At 33.2% G+C, this 25,773-nt stretch overlaps 3 protein-coding genes across 3 annotated transcripts in view; 1 reads left to right on the top strand and 2 right to left on the bottom strand.

The window, feature by feature from the left end:
- The window catches only part of LOC134276667 (AN1-type zinc finger protein 1-like), an 11,371-nt gene extending 10,933 nt beyond the window's left edge, over nucleotides 1–438 (top strand). Inside the window, exon 8 of the mRNA XM_062758941.1 lies at nucleotides 264–438. Coding sequence (XP_062614925.1) covers nucleotides 264–422 — 159 coding nt within the window. The 3' untranslated portion in view covers nucleotides 423–438. The remainder of the gene's footprint in view (nucleotides 1–263) is intronic.
- A 3,619-nt stretch (nucleotides 439–4,057) lies between these two features.
- Nucleotides 4,058–14,457, bottom strand: LOC134276663 (uncharacterized). Its single transcript, XM_062758935.1, has 13 exons — nucleotides 14,283–14,457; nucleotides 14,027–14,133; nucleotides 13,056–13,140; nucleotides 12,669–12,757; nucleotides 10,423–10,476; nucleotides 9,719–9,864; nucleotides 9,342–9,443; nucleotides 9,035–9,145; nucleotides 8,210–8,289; nucleotides 5,609–6,662; nucleotides 5,113–5,190; nucleotides 4,926–4,963; nucleotides 4,058–4,202 (listed from the first exon to the last, which is right to left on the bottom strand). Exons 1-13 carry the CDS (start codon nucleotides 14,391–14,393, stop codon nucleotides 4,092–4,094), a joined length of 2,166 nt encoding a protein of 721 aa, XP_062614919.1. The 5' UTR covers nucleotides 14,394–14,457; the 3' UTR covers nucleotides 4,058–4,091.
- A 6,189-nt stretch (nucleotides 14,458–20,646) lies between these two features.
- On the bottom strand, nucleotides 20,647–25,500 carry LOC134276662 (low-density lipoprotein receptor-related protein 2-like). Its single transcript, XM_062758934.1, has 7 exons — nucleotides 25,376–25,500; nucleotides 24,535–24,792; nucleotides 23,785–23,937; nucleotides 23,452–23,580; nucleotides 23,021–23,284; nucleotides 22,732–22,872; nucleotides 20,647–21,137 (listed from the first exon to the last, which is right to left on the bottom strand). Exons 1-7 carry the CDS (start codon nucleotides 25,452–25,454, stop codon nucleotides 20,887–20,889), a joined length of 1,275 nt encoding a protein of 424 aa, XP_062614918.1. The 5' UTR covers nucleotides 25,455–25,500; the 3' UTR covers nucleotides 20,647–20,886.
- Nucleotides 25,501–25,773: the final 273 nt, after the last annotated feature.

Here is a 25,773-nt window from a genome sequence, read left to right as displayed (position 1 = left end):
ATAGGGAATCCAAGTTTTACATAGAAATATATAGAACAAATCTTTAAAAATCTTCTTCTTAAGAACCACTGGGCTAGGAAAGCTGAAATTTATATGGAAGCATCCTTGGGTAGTGTAGATTCTAAAGTTTTAAAATAAAAAAGGGAAGGGGGTTGTTGGGCATGATAGGTATAGCAAGAGGGGGAATCTGGTAAAGATCTGCTTCACCCAAGTTACTCAGGTGAGCGATGTGGCCCATGGGCCTCTTGTTTTTTTTATTTTAGAAACTACGACTGTTTTCTTGTGATGATGGATGCCTGTTACCTATTGATCAAACTATTGACACTCTATTAACAAAAGAGACTATTTATAATGGTGGCACTGTGATCTTAGAACGAGTAACTGATGATGTTACAAGTGTTAATATAGAATTGTATCAATAAAATTGTTTCAAATTCTCTGTATAATTTGATGTAATGCGTATATGGTCACCAGCATTTTTGAATGAATATTATTCAGTTATTTCCCAATAAAAAAACAAAAACAAGAGGCCAAGGGGCCTTGAATCACTCTTCTAAAAAATTATACAGTCTATCACTTCTATTTGAAGGCTCTAAGTATCCTGTATATTAAGATAACACCTTGAAATTTCAAAAGAAGGTCAACATGACCTACATTTTGGTTAAAACATCAACTGACAGAGGTTTGATGATTCTAAGCCCCTTATCTTAAATTATTAAATTAGCATTTATAAATAACAAGAGATTCCAAAAAAAGGTCACAATGACCTACTTTTGGTAATGATCAACTTAGTTTGATGATTCAAAGCCAGTGGGTATCTCAATATATCGTAAAATTCCAAAAGTAGGTCACTGTGACCACTTTTAAGTTGACACATTCTGAGGGATCAAAATTCAGAGATGCAAAATTTCAGTAAGCAGATGATTCTTCTAAAACTTAGTTATCACTAGTATGATATTGCCATTCAAACAGCCCTATCACTGACAAATGAAGCATCTTCACCATTTGACTTCTTTGCGCATGGTGTTCACAGCACCATCCACACACTTTGTTCAAGTGATTGTTTGTGTGCTTAGGTCATGATCAAAGAAGTCAAATGGTGTTAAGGCAACCTACTTCAATGATACCTCATTTGTCTGTGATAGGGCTATTTGAATGGCAATAACATGCAGTGTTTATTATCCATAAGTTGTAGAAGAATTGTCTATTCACCAATCTCTAGCATCTTGGCAGTTAGATCTGAAGAGTAAAGTTGTAAAAGATAGGCAGAGTCCTGACACCAGCTGGGTGTAGCTGAATTCCCACTTTTCAATAATATGTCAGACCTGCACTCTGACTCTCCCCTGCATATTACAATATAAAGGGGAGTTAGATTCTAAAGAAATCCCAGATTCAGATTATGAGGACTCAAGATGGGTACATGTAAAATTCCTTAAAATTTTACTGTACGAATACACAAATCATAATTTATAAGGTTTCAAGGGGTATAAAGAGGAAAAAGACAGTAAATTTTTACCACAGAATTTAAAATATTTGCTCTAAGATTGATAATACAAATTGTGAATGGATGATCCTTGCTCTTTTAACAAATAAGCCTAATTGTATTTTCAACCCTTTCTTTGGATTCAGAAATTATATAAAGTACCGGTAAAACATTGTGTGTTATAAAATTGGCTCTTTTTACAAGTATATATAATGTAATTTGCATTCATTATGTAACTTTTTATACATGTACAATACTAAAAAAAAACAACATTATTTTGATAATATAAATTTATTAAACATTATTTTCATGAAAAAGAAATGAACAAAGCTGAAGAAAACATCAAAAACAGAGAAAAGAGGGGCTACAATGCTACATGTAACTTGATGCTTAACAACGTTCGATCCTGATATTTAAAGTCTTAAACTTTTTTGGCCAAGTATATTTTTAGTTTCTACATACATAGCTTAATTAAAATTCAAATCAAAAAATGGGGGTCAATATGCTTCTTTTAGCGCTACAGTACATTTAATATGACATTTCTGCACTGAAATTTGTGTCTTAATTAAAAATTACATCTTAGACATTTTCCCTCCAATATTTTTATCCAATGAAAGCATGAAACAAAATGAACTCTAAGTCTGTTTAAAAAAAGACACTTAAAAATTGTGACTAAGAAAAAGTTTCAAATTGCTTCGCATAATCAATTATTTGACCTTTCTGCACTAATAAAATGTTATTTTTCCGGCATTGAAAATATAATAAGCAAGAAAATTATTTTAAAGTCTTAAACTTTCTCTGATTTTAAGCAAATAGCTCAAAGTTATCTTGAATATTTAGAAAAGAACATCAAAAGTGGGGGTATATGATGTACATTTTCAGATATTACTAAAAAAGTGTGAATTTTACGTTAAAATTGGCTCAATTTTTCCCCGGATTTTCAGAATATATTTACTATATTTGTCACACTTTGTTGATAGAATTCATAAGAAATAATTTAATAGATATTTCAGAACCAGCATAACATATTTCACTGCAAAAAACACCCTTGTGTTCAACCAGCATGGAAAAATAGGCATCCAAAATTAACAGTACTGTTATAGTTCAAATGGAAAAAAACTGACCATTTTCGTCTAAAAAACCTTCCGCCACAAAATATAGTCCCTAGCTTAATTCTACTTGAATGGAATTTAATCGCGTTTTTTTCATTGAATATAGTTTAATTTGGATTGTAGAATTCAGTTTTATTGTTAGAACCTAAAAATGAACCTTATTTTTATGAATAAAGGACCTGCGCGAAATACGCTCAAAATATCAGGATCGAACGTCCTTAAACTGACGCTTAACCTGACACATCCTACTTAAATATAAAACTTGGAATCAAACCACATGGTAAACATGTACATGTATTTTGTTTAATATTACATTTCTTTCATTTGTATATAAAACTTTCCTCAACTTAGCATAAATTTCAAATTGATATACATGTTACAATGTATATGTAGAGTGTATCCTGATATTCAGTTTCAGATAATATTTAAAGTTGACAATGGTTAGGTACTGTACATGTGTATACAGGATTATTTTTGTCCATTATTTTTGCTTGTTCACATAAGTAAACAATTTTGTCCTGTTTAAAATTCTCCCATTTACAGTTCTCTTTAAGAAATTATACAGTATTCTTTGTTTTTCACCCTGTTTTAAATTCGCCCAATTATGAGCATGATGAGTAGGGCGAAAGGGGTGAAGATAAAACATCTTAAAATTTCCCTGTACACAGTAATTATGCAGAAGTCCATTTCATGAGCTGACTTAAAATTTAGGTTTGATTATAGACAACTGGCATACTTTGATCTATGATAGTCACTTATTCTTTACATATTGCTGAGCAACTAAGCAACATAGAACTATGAAACAGAAAACATCAGTAATAAATAAGCAAAGAGAAACAAGTTGCCATAGCCTGAAAAATCTAATTAATAATCTATCACAATTAGGGATGTCAACGAATAGTCGACTATTCGACTATCAGTCGAATGGACCGACGATCGAATAATGAAACGACATTCGAATATTAAATAAATGCAAGAAAAGGAGGTAATAAAGAAACTCTCATCTCAAAATTTGAAAACGCATCATTTCTCAAACCATTAATGTATATGTCCACATAGGAATAAGAACTCAAACACAATAATTTTCCACATTGTACATATGTAAAGTCCCGTAATTTCATACCGCAATAATTATTTCTTAATTACTGACCTTTTGTATTATTGTGGTAAATTATGTAGCGCTATACTTGAAAATTAATAATTGGACTTATACCAATTATAAATTAATTAAATTTCATTTCAACATTTAACCCTACTTTACATTTTTTATGTTCCTTTGAATATCGGTGTGTAATACATTATATAAGTATTTGCTGTAACTTTTCACATAAATTTATGAAAAGGGTTTTAGAGTAATAAATACGCTATCGATGAGTTAAAAAAAAATTTCCGAATAGTCGACTATCGTTCGAATAATGCAATCGAATGATCGACTAAGGAAAATAAATATTTTGACATCCCTAATCACAATGAACAATCAATACTGTTAATATGAATTACTGTTTCCAGTAATTTATTATTCTAGTCTTTAAATCAGGTGGTAATTTAAGATGGTATAATTTCTGTCCTATTTCATCCTGTGGTTCAACTTGCTTTGGTAAAACTATCTGTTAATTAAAAAAAAAACATTTGACAACATTCATTCTGCAAAACAGTTAATTCATCTTTGAGAAAAGAGGATTAAAATCAGGAAATTAAATATTTTTAGAAGAGCAACCATGAATGAACAAGGTCTCCAAAGAACTTAAATTCCTGAATATACTTGTCACAGAGGAGTTAAGTATCATAATTTTCAGAAAAGCACCTCTTATGAAACAAAATTGCTCACTTTTATTTTTATGGTGTTGAAATTAATGTAGAAACTCTTGATCAACAGTTCATTTGTAAATTGATTTTATGGTGACTTGAAGTCTACGAGTCAAAAATCTATACAAAGCACTCGCATAAAATGCAGAATTTGTTTCATTGATATAAAACATGTATGTGAGATTAGACTGTAATAAGGGTGGTGCACTAATACAAGGCATTGAATTGTTCAACAACTACTGATCCTACGTTAAGAAATGAGGCATATTTTCCCTTGCTCTGTGAGTTGCCTATGACTGACAAGTGCACATTGACATTGCTAACTTTTTAATTTAATTAACCATTATGTGAAGTGGTTTACATCAAAATTGTCGTAGCCAAATATGTATATTACATTTTTTCTTTTTACAATTCTAGATATCACCAAAAAAGTATTGTATCATACATGCATTTCAAAATTATCAAATATTATCCAACCCTAAATGTAATTATCTAAGTAATGAACCTCTATTGATCATACATACCACCACAGGTATCTCGGATCCAAGAGAGGATGAGATTTCTAAAAAGAAAATACACAATATTGGAACACAAATTTTATGTCATTTTCAATTTTTTTACTCATAAGAAATGCCATTAGGAATGAGGACCATATGCTCTAAAGAATTCTTTGCAATGTTACAAAACTAATACATGTAATGATTGTCCTACCTTGATCTTGTTCTTTCATTGTTGTCTGGTCTTTGGCCTCCCTTTCAGGATTAACAGGTATTAAGGACTGTTGGCTAACTACAAAATAGCGTAGAAAGATTTTTTATGATTCAATAATTTATTCAATGTTGTAAATCTTAATCTTGACTATTAGTATAACATTTAATTTAAAACTGTGGTCATCAATTACTTTTATTCGAGTTCTAGCTAAAAAGGCTTTGTAGATAGAAGCTGAATTTTAGACATGTTTAAAAAGTCACAACTTTTTACATCTATGTATCATGTATACAAATCAAAACAATTGAAAAATACATGTACATTATTGTAGCTTTGACACCTTACTATCACAATAGCTCTTCTGGTTCTCTGACTCATAGAACTTAATAAAAAATACCCTTATGGTTTATTGTGTAACATCAGATATTTTTTGGAGAATAACTTTGGTCTGCGAAAAAATTAGGTCCCTTTGGTAATTGTACTAGTATCTGAATCTTACCCTCTTGGCTGTCACCCTCCATGCTTCTGTCACTGATCAAGATCACCCCCTCTGTCTCCTTAATACCCTCACTTCCACCCTGAACAGTTTTACTCACAGTAAAAGTTCTCTCACTTGTAACTCTGAGTGAATTTTTGGATTTTTTAGGTGAGTCACTTTTTCTTTCCTCTAGAACTCCTTCTATATTAACTTTTCTACTTGACTGCAATATAGACTGAGACGCTTCACACAGTTCACCAGAAAATGAATTTGTTAAGTTTAGAATGTTCTCCTCTAAATCCACAGAATTTCTGTCTTTCACATTTGTACTTTTTTCACCACTAGAATCAGGGCTTCTGCCCACAAAATTCAGAAACTTATCCATCATATTAGACACAAAACTTTTCCTGCCCTCATTATTTGATTTTTCACTATTTTTCTCCTCGGTCACTGCTGTGTCATTATCACTTAATTTTTTCCTCTTGTCCACTGTTTCTTCCTCACTTGATTCATCCAGTAATCTTTTCCTGCTCCTCGGTTGTTTGTCACCAGCTAGAACCTTCAACCTTTCACTTTCAATCATCATTTCAAAATGGTCCTGAAATGTTTTCTTAGCAGATCGAGTCAGGTATTGCAATCGTGGGCTTTCCCGACTTTTATCTGCCAGAGTCTCTGGACTAATAATAGGCGGTTCAAGATGAAACTGAGGCTCATCAGAGGAACACTTCGGATTTTCCTCACTTCCTTTTCCACTATTACTAGGCGTTTCTGATGAGCTTTTATTAGTCTCACCAGAACTGGAGATAAGAATGGGAGAGGTTTCCTGAAATAACACACTGTTGCCTGAATTATTAGCAGGACTCTTCTGTTCTCCAGTGCTATTTGGACTCAGATGAGGCGAAAAAGGGGCAGTGCCCATCATGTCATCATAGCCAAGCTGTGGGATAAACTCTTGTGTAGCTCCAACAATGGCATCACTTGGACTAGTACATACCTCTGTATTGTTTTTATTTTTAGACTGCTGTGATGCATCTTGTTGAGATGTCTGTTCCTTCTCCTTTGGTTTGGCTGTCTCCTACAAAATGAAATCATTTACCAGATGCCCTTCTATCATAATGTCATGTTCTTAAAAAGCCTGTATACTGTTAGAAATCGTGACAAATGAAAAGAAAAGCATGCATCCAAGACAATTCAAAATTGCAAAATACATGTACATGTACTCAAAAAGTGATAAATTGTAACATGCATGACTACTGTGATAAAAACTGAATAACCTGCCCTCTGAACAAACAAATTTAACAGGAGTGTGCTGGCCAAACGGTTCTTGAGTAAAGACCTTTTAAATGATTCATCATATCCATGCCTATTCAGATTATTTCCACTTTGAAGGGGGAAATACTCTTCTTTTTTAAAGCAATGTTTTGAGTCCTTTTTATTCAAAGATTCTCTGAGCTATAATTGCTTGAGCTTGGCCAGTGGTTCTTGAGGAAATACCATAGGTCAATAATATTGAGACACACACTGGACAAAAGGTGTCTGAAGAGTAACTTCAGCTTTAATCTTAGGCTAGCTAAAACTCTTCAGTGCTCATATAAACATAGGTAATCAGAGATTACAGAGCTCACCTCAACGAATGTTGTCTTTAAGTAAGGCAAAGTCACAAAATTAAACAACATTCTAAAGGTGTATATCCAAAAATGCAAAATTTATGCAATTTGATCATGTTGATCTGATAGGACTTGCAGTTACTTTGCAGTAGACCTATCCTAAAACTTGCATCCATACCTTTTTACCTGCATGGTCAATTATCTGGAAAATGTATGTTGAATTCAGCATCCAAAGCAAGTCCATAAGTGTGCATCCTTAGATGTATCATCCATGCACGTTTGCTCAACATAGTGCTGATAGTTACTTGGAAATGAAACCTGCACCAAAAACTTAAACCTGTTCTCTCAACCAGAAAATGTAGGTCAGATTCAGCATCCAAAGCAAACCTGGTTGTATGCATCCTTAGATGTATCATAAATGCAAGTTTGGTCATTATAGGGCTTATAGTTACTTGGAAATGAGACCTGCACCAAAAACATTAACCTGTTCACTCTTCCGGAAAATGTAGGTCAGATTCAGCATCCAAAGCAAGCCTGGTAGTGTGCATCCTTTGATGTTTCATCGATGCAAGTTTGGTCATTATAGGGCTTTTAGTTACTTGGAAATGAGACCTACACCAAAAACTTTAACATTTTCACTCATCCGGAAAATGTAGGTCAGATTCAGCATCCAAAGCAAGCCTGGTAGTGTGCATCTTAAGATGTATCATCCTTGCAAGTTTGGTCAACATAGGGCTTATAGTTACTTGGAAATGAGACCTACACCAAAAACTGCACCAAAAATGTTAAACCTTCTCCAAAACATTAACCTGGGCATTCCTTTGCTGAAAATGCAGCATCTGAAACCTTGGCTGGTACAATGAAACACACAAGAAGCGTCTTATCAATATAGGACATAGAAGTACTTAAAAAAAAAACTGCTCCAAAAAAATTAACCTTAACCTGGGACGCCAACACTGACGGTATTTCATAAGCTCCCCCAACTTAGTTGAGCTTAGCTAAAAACTGTTCTTACTTTATCAGCCATTCTGTTTTCTTTAGACTTCTTTTTATCTGTGTTTATTGTGATCTTTTCTTGATCCTGATTTGGTTGGCCTGCAAAATATAAATACAAAACCAAATGTGAAGACAAATTTAACGATAGTTGTGAGTAAAAAATAGAAATCGTTGGGGTGAGCTAAAAAACTTTTATTTAATAAAACTTTTTCTTCCACAATTACTGTAAACCAACTTTTATTCGCGTACAAGAAATATCCACAAGATCCGCGACCTACTCTAACTCCCTAATATTAATCACTGTGAACCATTCATTTTCCTTAAGTACCGTATAAGTAGAATTTTTAGCGAGGATTTTATTTTGGCATTATTAGCGAGGGTGTCGAGATCGCTTAAATTGAATATCGCTAAAAATTAATTGCGTTTTATTTGTAATAGCTTCTTTAATATGCATTTTAAAATCGCTAAAATAACATTTCACTAAAAATAAATGACCAGTTTTTAAGGACAAATCGCTAAATTTGCGTCTCGCTAAAATTTCCACTTATACGGTATTTGTAGAGAATGTTTCCTCGGTCATGAAAATTAATTGTCGCAAATTAATTTCAAACTGACGAATTGCAAATAAAAGATGACACTAATAATAGTTGATTTACAGTCCTCAGTTTGAAATCCATCCACAATGAATTATTTTCATGACTGTGAAAATACTCTTCAGAACATCACAATGAAATAAAGAAATGTTCAAAAACAAAACAAAGCCATGAAACGTTCGCGTCATTCAGATATTCCTAACACTGAACTGAAGTTAGTTTTAATTTAGTGAGAGAATATAAGAGCAGACCTGGTTGGATGTCATCAGAACTGCCTACAACCTGTGATGGCTGATAACTGGTTATGTCCATGGGTGGAGATTCATTCTCAGACTGGGTGGGAATGTAATTCTCTTCCCACTCTACAAAGAAAATAATATTTATTATAGGTAACCTGATTGGAACATTTTATAATTCTTCTCTCCATGATGATATTTTTTCTTTTTTGTATTTGCAATTTTTATTTCTTAATGAGAAAATGTATATATGTTCATTATCATTTCTTAAGTTGAATCAGTTTAAAGTTTGAAAATTATTTGCCTATTTAGAACAGCAAACCTTTTATATTCTCTAACTCTTTCTGATGGGAGTTACTGATAATAAATTCACATGGATCAAAGGTTGATTGAAGGTTATTCTCTGGTCTTCCTTCAGTAGCATCTGTAATAACATAACAATCATTCTATTACACATTCAACTACAGTAAAACTCAGTTATAACCAAGACACTGAAACCTTTGAAATTACTTTGCTATATCTGTAATTGGTTAAATCCAAATAAAAAATTGAACAAATAAATGTTTCTTTTATCAAACCAGATTATTTATATTAAACACTTTTTTAAAAAACCTAAACTTGATTAATATCTCCTTTTACACTTGACCTATCAGTATTTTTGTTTTCAGGCAGATTTTTAAATGGAAATGACATTATTACTATTGACTGTAGAGCTCTGGGATTCCTCCAGAGTGGGTGGTGTATTCAGGGAATCACTTCCTTTGGGATTAGGGCTCAGTGTTGAGGTATTTTCTATCATGGCTTCCAGGAATTGGGTCAAGGAAAAACTCTCAGAATGACAGCTCCTATAATAGACAAAGTTATTTGAAAAATATAACACTCACTAAAAGAAATATAGTGTATTGAATCCAAAAATATGAATAATCTTTTACAAATGCTTAAGTATAATGGTAGTGGAATGTAAGGTTTTATTAATTACCAGAGGTAGCATCGTGCCACCATAAACAGATTATTAATTACAGTATTGCGATTTAAAGCAATATAAGTGCTTTCTATGTTAATTTGATCATACTGTATAAGTAGAATTTTTAGCGGGGGTTTAATTTTGGCATTATTAGCAAGGGTGCTGACATCTCTAATATTGAATTTCCCTAAGAATTAATTGCGTATTATTTGTAATAGCTACTTTAGTAAGCATTTAAAATTGCTAAAATTACTTCTTGCTAAAAATAAAATACCAGATTCTGGGTAGATATCGCTAAATTTGTGTCTCGCTAAAATTTCCACTTATACGGTAATTTTCATTATGAATAAATAATTTAAATAAAATCATTTTTTTTACTCTCTGTTTTCAGTTTTTTACTCAATAGAATCTCATTGATACTTTGATGCTAGTAGATTACCTCATTTCATCCCATTTGACCTTTGCCCTTTCCTGGACAGCTGTGTTGTCCATGCTGCAATAAAATTTATCATGTGTTAAAATGTTCAGTGTAAGATTGTATGAGAATGAAACTTACATGACAAATCATTTAATTCATGTTACCTTTGCAAGAACTCCAAAGTTAAAGGTACTACACCTTAAAATAAATACCGGTATGCATTCATGACTATTTCTTTTTAATTGAAAGCAAATTAAGCATATGGTATTGGCCATGTGAACTTTACTTTCTTCATATTAATATGAACAAGCTAAATAACATTGGTTGAGAAGCATATACTACAGTATGCCCCTAGCTTAATCTTGTGCTCTAAAAATCAGTAGAGGCCATCTTCCCAATAAGGGTAACCAAGTTTACCAAGTTTGACGTTTGTCAAGGAAAAGGTTCTTGAGATATTGATGGTAAGTATCTTTGTTTGTTCAGTTCGATCTCATAAGCAAAAGGAGACATCCTGAGAATCAGTGTATCAAGATACTGAGCGGTCAATATATTCGGAATACGGGATGTCCACTTTGACCCCTTCCTTTGACCTGGTGACCTCAAATATACAGCAATCATCTAATTCTTGATGGAAAGAAGTGTAAGTTTAAAGCCTGTCAAGCAAAGAGTTTTCAAGGTATTGAACAGCCAATATCTTCCTATGGATGGTTTTTGTTAGTCTACAATCTAGCAGGGGTAGACAAATAGAATTTTGCAGTACTTGAACTAGGACAGGTTACCATCATAAAACTACTTGTCCTACCAAAAAATATGCTTGTCCCACCTTTTTCTTAAATTACACAGAATTGAAGTATTGGATATTAAATTATTTTTGAGTGAGACACCTAAACACTACACAAAGACCATCCTAGATCTAAAATCACGAAATTCTTCCACAGATAAATTTAGAGGAAAATGTTTAATTTTAAGGAGTATTCTTCCTCAAAATTCTGCAATAAGATTACACTTTTTAAAAAAAAAAATATGTTGTATTAATTTCATGGAAAAGGGTGAAAATATCGGACAGTGATCAATTTCATAAAACCTACATGTATATCTACATACAACACGATCTGTGAACAGAACAAACACTAGCAACTTCATGTCCATTAAGAGATCGACATCATGGCTGTGTGATTGCCAGGGAACAGCAATCGACAACAATTTTAATATCACTAGCATCTGTATCCAAAACAATAAATGTCTAAATTCCCACACAATGTTTTTGACGACATCGATAACTCCATGTTTTACGACATCTGCATATTTTAACATGTTAATGGGTAAATTCTAGAGGAGTTCCGACTATTCAATGTATGTATGTACAGCTGATGCAGTGGTCAACAACAGGTGAAAACAGGTGCTTTGCTGTGATTCATGATACTTTAAAAGTGATTAGGCCATGCAAAGTTAATTACTTGGTTCTCAGGCCTTTTTTCAAGAAATATGATGAGGGAGGGAGGCATTTTTTTTCTTTTTTATTGCCCCCAAAACATGATGAGGCAGCTTTTTACATTGTACAAAACCTCAAAAAATGATGAGGGAGGTGATTTGGTTTATATTTTATTGAATAAAAATGGTCAATGAGGCACCCTTGGAAGAGATGAGGGAGGGCCTGAGAACCAAGAAATTAATTTTTTTTTGCCTTACACAAAAGATATTTGAGTACCGTACATGATTTTTTTTGTTAATTGGAAAAGCACTTGTCCGCGGGCAGGTACCTGTTATCAAATTACTTGCCCACCAACCAAAAATGGTTGTCCCGGGCGTCGGGCAATGCTATTTGTCTAGCCCTGTAATCTAGCAAGAGTTATTTCCCATTGTTCTTCATAAATTGGAGGTATACATGTACAAGCCAGATTTCCTTCATTATTCAACCAATTTAAACTTGTCATACTGAGTTATTGGGTGAAGATAACACAATTTTTTTTACCAATTTAACACAAGCTTTCTTTAATTCGTACTTTTAGTATTTTAAAGTTTTTTGCCCATATCATTTCTGTCATTTGAGCATATACTTGGTTGCTCAAAGAGGAAAATTCACTTGTTGGGCCTCCAATATGGTTTCAAACATGAAATATCTAAATTCAGGCCTATCAAAAACTATCAATTCTAAAGTACTCTGACCCTGGCTTTTCAACATCAAAATCTACACTGGTCATCTACTCCTTAGGAGAAACCAGAATACCAAGTTCCTTTCTAATAATCATTACTTTTGAAATACTTACCAGAATTTGACACCTTCTTTTAGATCAAAGGCTTCTTGTACATCCCATATTTGGAATTTCTCCACTCTGATGTAGAATTCACAAAATTTCTAAATAAAAAAAATATGTATATAAAAGTAAGAATTTTTAAACAGAAATTGATATGTAAGTGTAGTATATCTCTGTTTCCTGATTGCAGTGATGTAAACTGACTAGAAACTAACTGGAAAAATAGCTGTTAACTGGCTAGTATGTTACTGACTAGACAGTACTAAAAGTACTCAAAAATACTTTTTGACTCATAAAAAAAATAACATTGCAGACAGATTTAGAGAATTAAGGGGCTATTGCAAATTGTGTGAGTAACAAATGAACTCCAATAAATGTTATATCTTAACTATTGCTTACTAGTTCCTCATGGGACTTGAATTCTACAGTGTACTTGTTCAAAATAATCAAAGCTTTACTCCAGTCCAACTCCGAGTCATATTCGCTAAAAAGAGAAAAATTAGAAAACATAAAATGTCTAAACATGCCTGGTAAAATGAATAAAACACAGGATTTAAAATCAGAAGACAAAAAGTTTACTTATACGTATTATGTATATTGTACCTTAATCATCAGGTCCAGCGCAATCTCTTGATTAAGCTGTATAGCTTTATTAAGCTATTCAAAATAGCTTGATAAAGCTATTTATATGCAGTTTTTCACAAAAACGTTTTTTGCAAGAATAAAACAAAAAGTCGCATATATTTGACTATTCATTATGTGCAATGGGCTATCAGAAAACAACCTAAATCATAGAAAGTTCTAACATTGCTGCTGTTGAATACATTTAAGCAAGATATGAATTTCTATTGTTTGAGTAACTGTCCACTACTTTGCGTGCGGTGAGGCATGGGTATAAGTATGATTGCTTCTCAGTGCTGAACTCTTACCAATCAATTATCCTGTTGGCCATAACTGACCTCCTTTATAATTTCATTCAGGAAATAACTGTGTGGTCACTCATCAATAGCCCCAAAACTTTCAAAATTTTGAGTACAAAGTCTCTCAAGGAGACACAATTTAGTGAATGATTTTTACATGCATTGTATTCAGAAGAGTTCAAAGTTTTATATTTCCACTGCACCAAGGTGCGACTTTTTGCAAATGTTGAAAAAATAACACATTTGAGAAAAAGTCTGATAAAATAGCTTAATCAAGAGATTGTGCCAGACCTAATCATGTTAATTGTATCCTAAATTTCAGCTTTGAGAAAAATGTCATACTAGGAGTTATAATTTTCTTGTCGTTTGTACATGTAGCATCATATACAGTATACATGTGAAAAAAATGGTAATTTATATAAAAATCTTAAGAGTGGATATGTAAAACACCTTCTGATTTCATTCAAAGACTCTGGACTAAAGACGGCTTTGATGTACACTTCAAAATCGCTGATTTCTTTTACAACACTTCCATCTGCTAAAGGTCCTGATACATGCTACAAAAAGAAAACCATTCAATGATTTACTGAATCTCAAATGAACTTAATTCTCCAACACATTAGCTGAATACAGCATCAGCAGAAACAGCATTTACTGACATTACAGTACCTTTCACTTTTTTATCGTTTGCATTTGTCTAACTTACTTTGACAATTTTTGCAGGATGTGCTGGGCGTTTTGAAATATTATCTGCTAGAATTTGTTTGAATATCCATTTAGGCTGTCGTCTAGATCTAGAAAATCGTTGAAATGGCATAATCTTATCAGACCATAAATTTAGATTTGCCGCGGTTTCGTCAATTGAGAAAATTCGGATCAATTATAATAGGCAACTCGTCCTAGTAATATTTTAAAATAACTCGCGCTTAAAAAAGTCGGATGTCATTATCGATAGTAATGTAGTACAAGGGAACTAGGGAACATATTTGTCACATTATTGGTAAAAATATTTGTAAAAAAAAAAAAGAACAAGAAGAATTTTGCATTGAAATTAATATACTTAGTATGACAGACAACACAGGAGTCACAAAAGTCTTGCAATCACAATCACCTGTATTTAAAATTGATACACCACGGCACGAACAAAAGAATACTAGTATTCTAACAATAGTTTTTTCAAGCAGTTTCTTTCCAAAGGCAAAGTGACTATATAAACCCTATGCTTATTTTGGTAAAATATGTGGGGAAAACGTACAGTATTCGAGCTAAAAAGTCCATTAGCATGCGCGGATGTAGAGAAGGGTTGCGGACACCCCCACCCCCCCTGGAATTTTCGGAGTTATAAAATGTATTATCTAAACCAAGCAAAGGTTAACTTGGACCCCCCCCCCCCGAAAATGCGTATCCCACCTCGAAACGCAGATCTATGTGAAAATGGCAAGAAGAGTCAAAGGTATGAAGCTGTAAAAGTCAAAATTGAGATTTTTCACGTTTGGAAATGATTTTTTTTTTTGACCTCTCAAGAAATTTCTGCGTTTGAATTTTTTTTTTGAGACTGGGGTGGACCTCCCACCCATCCCGGAAAAAATCCTGGATCCGTGCCTGATTTACCATTACAAAATACGAGCGGAGCAAACATGGACCTCCAAAACATCGGAGGACCTCCCACCCACACCCGGCGTCCCGGACCTGGAAATAATAATAATAATAATAATAATAATAATAATAATAAATCCTTTATTTATCCAGGATGACATACTTTAGATTTACCATTACAACAATACAGACAGATATTAGTAAAACACAGTTTAAAAGAAATAGAAAACTTATAAGAATTTAAAAAAAAAAGAAAAGAAATCCAAGAATATTAAACAAAATTAAGACACAGGTGCCATTCTCTTAGATAGTTTCTTTTAAAATATAAAACACTTGTCCACTTCTTATATTTTCCCACCGGTCACACGCGCCGTGTGCTCCTTGGTCATGAATTGGAATTTCTAGTTTGTCTTTGACTAACATTTGATACATAATTAAACACGTTCAAATAATCAGGCATCAATCCACGTAATACTGTGTGTAAATAATCTGATCATCAATTCAGTTTTGTAAACATGACAGTAAAAGATGTTCAAAATGATCCTAGCATTTGTAATATTAATAATTTTTTCAATTTTCATTTTTTTGCTGACAAGGTTATCATGGTATTAAAAATCTTCAACAATGCATATTTGACATAAAATATCTACGAAATGACTTTTGATATAAGTCTTCAATGTGACTTTTCATCAACTTGTTTGTCAACACATAACATGGTTGTTTACAACTAAATTTAGTTTTAGATAATTTTGCTTGCATACATTGGTTTTAACAAATTTATACTTAATTTATTTTGCTCAATCCAACATATACTCCGTTGCAGATCTTCACACATCTTTGACTCTATGTTTTCTACAGAGACATCTTGTGAGGTATCATATACATATTTACATGAGAATGTTTCAGTGCTTGTGGATAGTCATTTATGTACAAGATAAAAAATAGTGGGCCTATTTAGAATTTTTTTCATCAGTATACCTTTCCAAATAACTCTCTGTACACATTTGCTAGCTTTAAACCATTCAAAAGTATCGTAGGATATACCAAATGATTTAAGTTTGTGCAATAAAACCTTGTGAAAAAAATGCTTTCCTTAAAATTTTTTCCTTCATCAATATTTTTCAGCCATCTATCTACTTCAGAAATAAGACAATATGCTTAGGTCTAAAACCAGACTGACAATCTGTTATTAAGGAATTCAGTATCCGTGAAATTAAAATTTTGCTGACACAGTAAAATTATATTAGAGGTTAACTAAACATTCATCTCCCGATTTAAAAAGTGGTACAACACGTGCTTTTTTCCAATCATTTGCAAATTGACATGAAGACAGTGAAAAATTAAAAATATATTAAGAACTTCAATATAAATAAAAGTTGCCATATACCATCTATGTTGCTTTATACAGACATATGTTTTATTTCAAAAGTTTAATGATTGTTCTTTTTTGCATAAAAAAGTGTCATCAAAATGTTTTCCTATATCGAGACCAGTGTTACAAAAATAATTATTAAAACATTCCGAATATCTTTTGAATCTTTAAAAACAATGTTATTTAAAAATGTACATGTTGTATAATGTAAAAATTGCTAACTGGATATGTCTTTAGGCTTATTTTCTGTCGAAATAGCTTTCAACAAATTCTTGTTTTTCTTAATTTTTTATGCCCTGATATATTCATCGTTATTTTCAGAGTTTCATGCATTTCTGTAAGTATGTCATATCCATTTATTTTGACTTTTTCTTTTAAAGGCATGTGTTTATCAACAATTTTAAAAAAGTTAGATAAAAGAACTCCCACATAGAATCAATATCTTATTCATAAAGGGGACTCCAAATGTACATAACGAAAAACATGGACAACTCTGTGTAAATAATGATCAACAATCAGTATGAAAAAAGTCAGTCAGCATTTGACTTCATGATGAATTGTATTTGCTGACAAGGTCATTGTATCGGCCATAGAACCTACGAAATGACTTTAAACGAGACTGTTGATATTCTTGTTTCATCAACTTGATACCCCAGTAAGTTGAGGTTGGATTGTAAAATATTATTCCATTGAATTTCCCTTGACAAAACAGATCTTTTTTGTTTATTTTAAATCGTTCTAGTTTGTAGGTTCCATTAACTGGGAAGAGATATAAACTCTATATAATCGTGGAGGTTGGATCCTGTTATCAAAAGTGTTTAGATTTTTTTTTCAAGTATATTTTTAGAATCTACACATAGCTTAATTAAAAATCAAAACAAAAATGAGGAACAGTGCCCTTCTTTTGGCACTAACTTATTTCGCAATTAAGGTATTCAATCCCTAATAGGAACAAATTCAATGAAATTGAATACATAACAGATATGTAGGCATTGAAAACCCAGTTTATTATAACTATTACTAATATATAGTTGATGTGTCCTAATTTATGACCTTGAATTTTGGTAAGAGTTATCTCCCCTTTTTTAATTAATAAAAAAAATTCAATTAAAAAAATTAGCTGGTAAAAAAATTGTTTTAAATTGTCATTCTATTTTTAATGTTTCAATGCATCTTTCCACCGCAGGATTTATTGATATTCAAATTTTTTGAATTTTTATTTTGAAAAAACGCTTTTCCCCATAGACTTCAATGCAATCTTTGTTAATTAACTACTGCTTAATTAATGACATTTTTGATTTAAAGTTTTCTACTATAAAATACTTTAATATAATATCAGAGTATTATTTACTTGACGGGTAGGGAAGTTGGTCCTATTAGGGATGGAAATCCTTAATACGACCTTTTTGCACTAAATAAATTTTCCGAAGATTTTTCTTTAAATTTTTTTTATCCAAATGAATTATTGAAACTGTCTTCTATCCAGTCAGAATAAATGCAAAATTCTGACATGAAGTGTCAGGACCACAGATGCTACATGTAGTCTAGACTTTCGGAGACTCAAGAAGAAAACAATAATGTGAAGCTACGCGTACATAAAATAACCAGAAATATACGTTACTCAAGAAAACATTTTTGAATCTGTATTGAATACAAATACGCGTACACAATTGCAAGGTACTGATTTCATAAAAACAAACGTTTTTAGCTCACCTGACCCGAGCTTTTCTGATCAAAATTTGTCCGTTGCCTTTTTGTTGTTGTCACTGTAAACTTTTCACATTTTCATCTTCTAACACAATTTCAACCAAACTTGGTACAAAGTATCCTTGGGTAATTTTCCAAAGGGCCAGGCCCTTTTCCAAGGGGAGATTTCTTTAAGAAAAATTAATGGCATTTTTAAAAAATCTTCTTCTCAAAACCACTGGGCCATGAAAGATGAAACTCATGTGGAATCATCCTCAGGTAGTGTAGATTCAATTTTGTTCTCATGACCCCCGGGGGTAGGGTGGGGCCAAAATGCAAAATTTTACAAAGGAATATATAAAAAAATCTTTAAAAATCTTCTTCTCAAGAACCACTGGGCCAGAAAGATGAAACTCATGTGGAATCATCCTCAGGTAGTGTAGATTCAAGTTTGTTCAAATCATGACCCCCGAAAAAATAATGTGAAAGTTTTACATAGGAACATATAGGGAAACCTTTTAAAATCTTCTTTTCAAGTACTTCAAAGCCAGGCTTCGTTATATTTATATCTGTATTGAATACAAATACGTGTACACTGATTTCATAAAAACAAACGTTTGTTAGATAAGTACTTTTTTGGAGGAATGAGAAAGAAGGCATCTATAACTTGTATAGCTGCAGAACTGTAGCGTTATGGTTTTATATATTGGTCTTTGAATCATAACCATGAATTGTCTGAGGGATTGCAAAAAATTCTAATTCAAGCGAGTTTATCGCTTGTAGAGACGACTGTATAAAGGGTTGAGGTTGTATTAAATATACAAATTTATTTAAAAATGTGTATAGAATTAAGGAGGGAAATGTACATGTAGATGATTTACCAATGTTGGAAAGTGGAGAAATTTTCCCAAACAGTGCGCAAAAAATCTTGCGCCGTAAATTGCACATTTTTTTGCATTACGGGATCTGTAGTGTAATGGTCAAAGACTAATATATAAAACCATAACGCAACAGTTCTGCAGCTTTAAGTTGTACAGTTGAACAATTAAATACAAAGTAAATGAATTGATTTTCAATATTCAAGCCAGCCCCAAAATGTGAAAACTGTAACTTAACTAACATTTCATATTGATTTAACACACTTGTATATGCTCTATATAAAGAATATTATCAACAGAATTAAAATTGACATTTAAACAATTCATTCAACATTGAGAACTCAAGGAAACTGAAAGAGATTCCACTCTATAGCTTCCATATATCTCTATAGCTATGAGCTTGTCACGCTTGGTCCATCGGAAAAGAACATTTTACATTGTAATGTGGTTGACATGTTCATCTATTACTTTTCTGATCCTGCAGAAATTCCCTTTTGCAGCAAAATATGAAGTTAAACAGTTCTCCACTACCGAGACGCCGATAGCCACCAGTCCTCCAATTGAACCGAAAAAACATATTAATTTCATCTTAAAGATTTCTGCGCTTGCTAAGGTAATGGATACAGCGGAAGTACCAGTTTTATTGACGTTTCTGACCAATGACAGCCTTGCTTTTGCAAACAACTGGTTGTGTAATGTTGCCGATTACGGTTTGTATCAAAATGTTATTATGTTAACTTCCTCTGATATCGTGAAAAGAGAACTGACCAGAAAATGGTCATCTATTCACGTGTTCTCGATTGAAAATGAAATATTTCCTTATAAAGATAGGGAGAAACATTTGAGATGCAGCAAATACTTGGCTAAAGCAGTGCAAGCAGTTTTAGAAGCAGGAATTAAAGTTCTTTTGTTTAGAGTCGACACAGTGTGGTTACAAGACCCAATTGTTCTGTTGGAATCAATAATAAGCAATAGAAAAGAAGTAAATAGTGTAATCGCCACGTTTTCCAAGAGGTCGTCTGACTTAGACATCGGTTTTTCATATTTAAAAGCCGTTCCAGAGGTAAGAAGACTTTGGAGTCAATATATTGTCATGATTGATGAAATACTAAAGAGACTTGTGCGACCCGACATTTATACTATTTCTGAAAGTGAAAATGAAAGGAACTATTTTTCGCAGCTTGTGCGGCAGAGGTTCGGTCGAGTGAAACATCATTTACTCACCACTGACCTTGTAGCAGACGACAGGTGGTACGGAGCTCCTCTTTTTCGAACTGCAGACGTGCAGTATAATCTTCATAGAAAACTGCACGTTGTTCGAAATTATTGGGCAGACGTGGAAGATTTACCACGGAAGCAAATGTTGAAAGATGCACGCCAATGGTTCGTTGATGAAGCTTCGGACTGGGAATGTGACATTGAAAAAGTAGTGCAAGCAGAGAGAAGCATATGGAGGTTGTAATGCAACAACAAAATACAGATCAAAGTCTTTTTTAAAAGTTTATTTGATGTTACAGGTAGATGCCCCGAAAAGCAGTAAAAACGTATATTTGTAACCTCCTTCTCATTTTTTTCATACAACGCTTGTCACTAAATTTAAACATATAACCATTATCGTCTGTGTATGATTAATAAATGTATTAGTATTTGTTGCCATAAGTACACTTTTATAACTCATTCAATGACTTGACATTAATATCACCACATGATAAACTATTGTCTTGAAATTATGACAAGAGACACATATTAATGAAAATATTTTAAATAAATACAGAAGTTTATATCCCAGAGTAATTACTCCTTCGACGTCTCCCTATAAGAACAATACAACAGATTGGGACAAATATAACGAGGAAGATGGCGGACAACACGATGGCGACAATGGCCCCCGTGGCCAGGGCCGTGACGATATCACACAGTTCACTGTCATTGTCACTATTGTCACCACAGTTCTGGTAACCGTCACACTGTACTGTAGTGTCCACACACCGTCCGTTCCTACAACGGAACTCCCCTGATATACAGTCTCCTGTAAAATATTAATGTGTATAAATATTTAGAAGATGTCATGCAAATGCGTATGTGCATTTTTTAAAACTGTCATACACACCCCTACTAATGTTATTGTGATTTAAATTCAAGACACGTGGTTTAGGTTTACCTATTCAAAGGTTATAGGGTAGAACCGGTTTTATATATAAAATTGGGAGTAAACAGGAAATTGCTATAGTCTGTTTCTTCTGAAAACATGTCCTGTGAAAAATGTGTTTCCAGACCACTCTGAAAGACTTTCATGATTTTCAAGAGAAATGGGTGGCTAAAGGGGGACGGGAGGGTTGAATAAAAATTAATACATCTTAATCGTAGTTTACTACAAAAATTACAGCTCAATAGCGACCGATACGCTGGTAAAAAAAATGTGTAAAATTATCTACACTGACAATCCTTTGTTTGCCTTATACGGCTTTTGCTATTAATGCGCACAGAGGATATTACCACGAGCAATTGACCAATTGTTGATTGAATACGTTTACGCCAAATACATGTTTACATGTTACTTCGAACACGTGGTTCAGGTCAATCTATGATCATGTCAATGGAGTGCAAAATAAAAAAATGTTCTTATGAACAAAATGCAAACATTAGAAACTATGAAAGATATCACGGGCGTTTATAATTTGTTGTTAACTAGAGCAAAATATGTTTTATAAAATGTATACGTAGTTAGTGTCAAGTTCAGAACACCAGCACTCCAAGGATAAGGAAAACGAGCATCCTTCTCGTATGCATTTAAATGGACAAAACATTTTTTTACGTAACTATACTCGTTATCACGTGTGTTGGCCAGGGAATCTACCTGACAATTGTATTCACCGTACAATAAAGGAATGTTTGTATGTTGTAACCCATAATGCAATTCTCATTCAGCTGATTTCAAATCAGGCTGATTTGTCAGTTAAAGTCACAAGTCACATTGGTGCCTCATTTGCTAATCTGACGCCAAAAAATATAGTCCCGTTTCCCATGCCAAAAATTTGTCCAAAAAGAAATTTTAATTCTTGATAGCAGAAAATTGTATCATAAAGAATACTTATAATTTAAACTTGAATGAATTCAAGAGAGATCTATTGAAGTACATTTCTACAGAATGATATTATAGGATGGTGGAAACTAAAACGCAACATAATTTTTCTGTTTACCATGACTCCACGTGCTAGTCACTTCCTAGCCACATTTCCGTGAATAATTTACCCTATCTCGCTGAAATCTCGCTAACTCTCGCCAGAGCCACTGTCAGAGCTACTCTGAACTCATCGGATTTTATAATTTGCAGAACACCGAAAAAAAGAAGGTTCCGAACACATTAGTAGGGGTGATACACCTAAGCCAGTGGTCGAGGAGTGCAAAAGGGTTCAGGGACTTAGGAGAAGGGGATCCCCTCTTTGATTTTTCTTACAAAGAAAAGGAAACTGGAAAAGAAAGCAGTTTAGTCGCCTTTAATAGATGTCCAGCTCCCAATGAACAGAAATTTTCTAACATTATACTGATTATCTTTCTGCATCTAACAATACCATCACCTTAAAAAAAATACTGGTCTTAAAAAAGGAATGTGAAATACTAACCCGTATGAAAGCTAGTGAGTGTTATTTCAAAATTTCCCTGTTGTGAGGTTGAATCTGTGGTGAATTCAATAGGCATAAAATTATCACTCTCTGTGGAGAAGTCGGATTTTGATAAGGCAGTACCACATAATCCTTCACCATCTGAAAAATTAAAGACCAAAAGCAATACGTTAATTGCAAGTTTTAAAGACCTACAATGCACTTTTGGATGATGACAACGTATGTCATGTGCTGGCAAATTATTACATACACTGTACTTGTTATTTTAGCCTATTGAAAATACATTTACCCGATATTCTCTTTTTATTTCGTAATCCATCGTAGACATCAATCCTAGCCGAGGTGCAATTTCCAGACACAGGCTGTGGAAGGCCGATGGACCGGAAATGGGCATAAACTTGCGCAGGCTGGCCAATACCCTGTGATTTCCCGTGGGCCACCACAATATTGTCACACACAGTGTTAGGTATCAACATATTGCCACTTCGCTTCAGTTTTAAATGGACAGCATCATAAACATGGATTTCTTGTCCACAATTTTCATAGAAATACACTGAAAGTTTGAAGATAGGAGAATTTATAATTGTTGTATGTTTAGAACTCATTTTTATTGATAATATCATGAACATGCCAAAGACAATTGATATATAGACACAAGCTAAAAATATTGAAATAGTCTTTTTCCAAAATGACTACGACTACTCTGAAAAGATCTTTTACTTGTTGGTTTGCATTTCTCGTACGTCTCGTCAGTGTTGTCTCCACAGTTATCAAACGAGTTGCATTTGGTTGACGGATCCACACAACGACCATTTCCACATTTCCACCAGTTATTTAGACATTTATCATCTTAATTTTGCGTTACATGTAATAAAACAATATTAAATGATCAAGATTTAGGAGCATTTGCCCATTCAAAACAGAGCAAGAAATTTCGGAGTAAACATATTACATAACACATTTGAAATGTATGAATACAAAGGGCAAGAAATATCGGATCTCGACATATAAAATTGAACTTTACATACTTAGATTAAGTGTTAATAGAATTACCTCCTTCAACTTCGTGAAAATTCGTGATGATAGCATCAAATGACCCGGTTTGGGGTGAAGGGTTCGTTGTCAAGGTAAAGGTCATAAAGCTGTCCTTGACAGTGACGTAGCTGTATGTGTTGTAAAAGGAGTCTCCACAAAGTCCGTTGGGGGCTGCAGAAAAAATTATTCGATCTTATTTGTACTTATATTAATTTAGATTGATAATGACGATTATATGAATGCAACAGGCCTATAGGTCACAATGCTCATATGAACTAAATTGTATTTTTTACTGACATAAGAGAGTACATAATGTACTGGAAGATAAAAACCTCTCCTACAAGCTCACCAAATAATGAAGCTACTGTAAGGATTTTTCGTCCTTGTTATGGCCCAAGTCCAGCGAGAAAATGGTTTGAATTTATACATCGATGTGTCATTGACTAAATGTTTGCAAGCTTTTTCAGGCAATAATATTTACATTTGTATAAACTTTTCTTGTAACTCACATATTTTTATTAAAATTGACCCCCTTTTGTGGCTCCACCACAGGCCCAGGGTCCACAATTTCACCAAACTTAGTTCTTCACTTCAAAACTATGCTTATACAACACTTAATGTGAGAGGCCAGTTTTACTTGATTATTTTTTGCCATCATGACTTAGTTACAAATTATATATGGTATAAAACTAAGAAAACCTTATGGTCGGAAGAAAATGTAAACACATGATTATATGTCGTATCACGCAAGGGGGATTTGAGTCTTACGTGTGAGCAGCGTTGCATTTCTAATTCCATCGTGGAGCTCTAGCTTGACTCTGTCACACCCTGATACAGCCGAAGAGAAAGGCATGTTGATGTTAAGGAAGCGAGCGAGGATTCTCGCAGAACCCCCGATTTTCCCTGACCTGGCGAAAAGGTCCACGGTACAGTTCAAACCGGACTGCAGATTGGTCTTTCTGGACGCCTGAAGTCGGAAATATGTGTCTACATCTAGAGTTTTACCGCAATTTTCGTCAAGATAATCTAAAAAGAAATTGAAAGAATGAAGTTTTGAGATGATTGTCAAAGACGATCTCGGCGAATGATTCTCGTTAAGCACTTCTCACAGTCTTTCCAGATATTTCGCTAATGAATGATTTACATGCATATTAAAATTCTACAACTGAGTGTATTTCCAGAAAAAATAAACCCATGCACTGTTCTTATGACACAGTAAGAATATTTTGTTTGTTTCTTTCTTTTAAATTTAGGAAGATAATGTTTTTAAAATGAATTTATAAATTAAATGTTTAAGGACCTTTTATACATTTCACCGTAAAGGTAATCTTCCAATTTTGTGATTATATTTGCAGCAAAAGTGATCTTTCGTAACAGTTTAAGCTTCAAATTTCAATATTTACATCTTTTCATTTTTATTGTATAAAAATATTTTATAAATATAGATGGTTCTCATCCACAGACACTCACCTAATGGCATACGAGGTTAGAAAGATCACGTTTTAAATTGGACACACTTATGATCAATTTGTAAACCCTCCCTATGTCATTCATCTTGGACGTAAAAATGTTTATAGACTAGTAGTAAGTAAAATAGCTATGTACTTACATGTTTTATATGCTAAACTCTGAGAAATAAGGACACAACAGACAATCCAAATAGAATTCATGTCTGCTTCCGATCGCATCCGCAGTCATGTGAAAAAGAACATGTCATGTGACCTCTAATCCTATCGTAAAAACTAGAGATGATAACATGTGAAGGTGGATCATTATTCAAATAAAGATACATCATGTTATCTCAAGTTTAAAATGAAATGGATACATAATTTATACGTAAAGGTAATAATCGTATATGCCATATAGATTAGTGCATGTTGGATGAAGGGTTCAGATGTTTAAAAAAATCAAGTACAGAGTTTGTACATGTATATATTGTCGTAATCATAAATGACAGTTATATTAATTCTATAAAAAAGGGGGTTGAACTGGATGTAAAGTTTAGAA

This window comes from Saccostrea cucullata, unplaced genomic scaffold, assembly GCF_032062105.1.
Source record: "Saccostrea cucullata isolate Sc308-1 unplaced genomic scaffold, CSIRO_AGI_Scuc_v1 ctg291, whole genome shotgun sequence".
Taxonomy (NCBI): domain Eukaryota; kingdom Metazoa; phylum Mollusca; class Bivalvia; order Ostreida; family Ostreidae; genus Saccostrea; species Saccostrea cuccullata.
The sequence above is the reverse complement of the archived record's forward strand: the minus strand, read 5'-3'. Positions and strand labels throughout refer to the sequence as shown.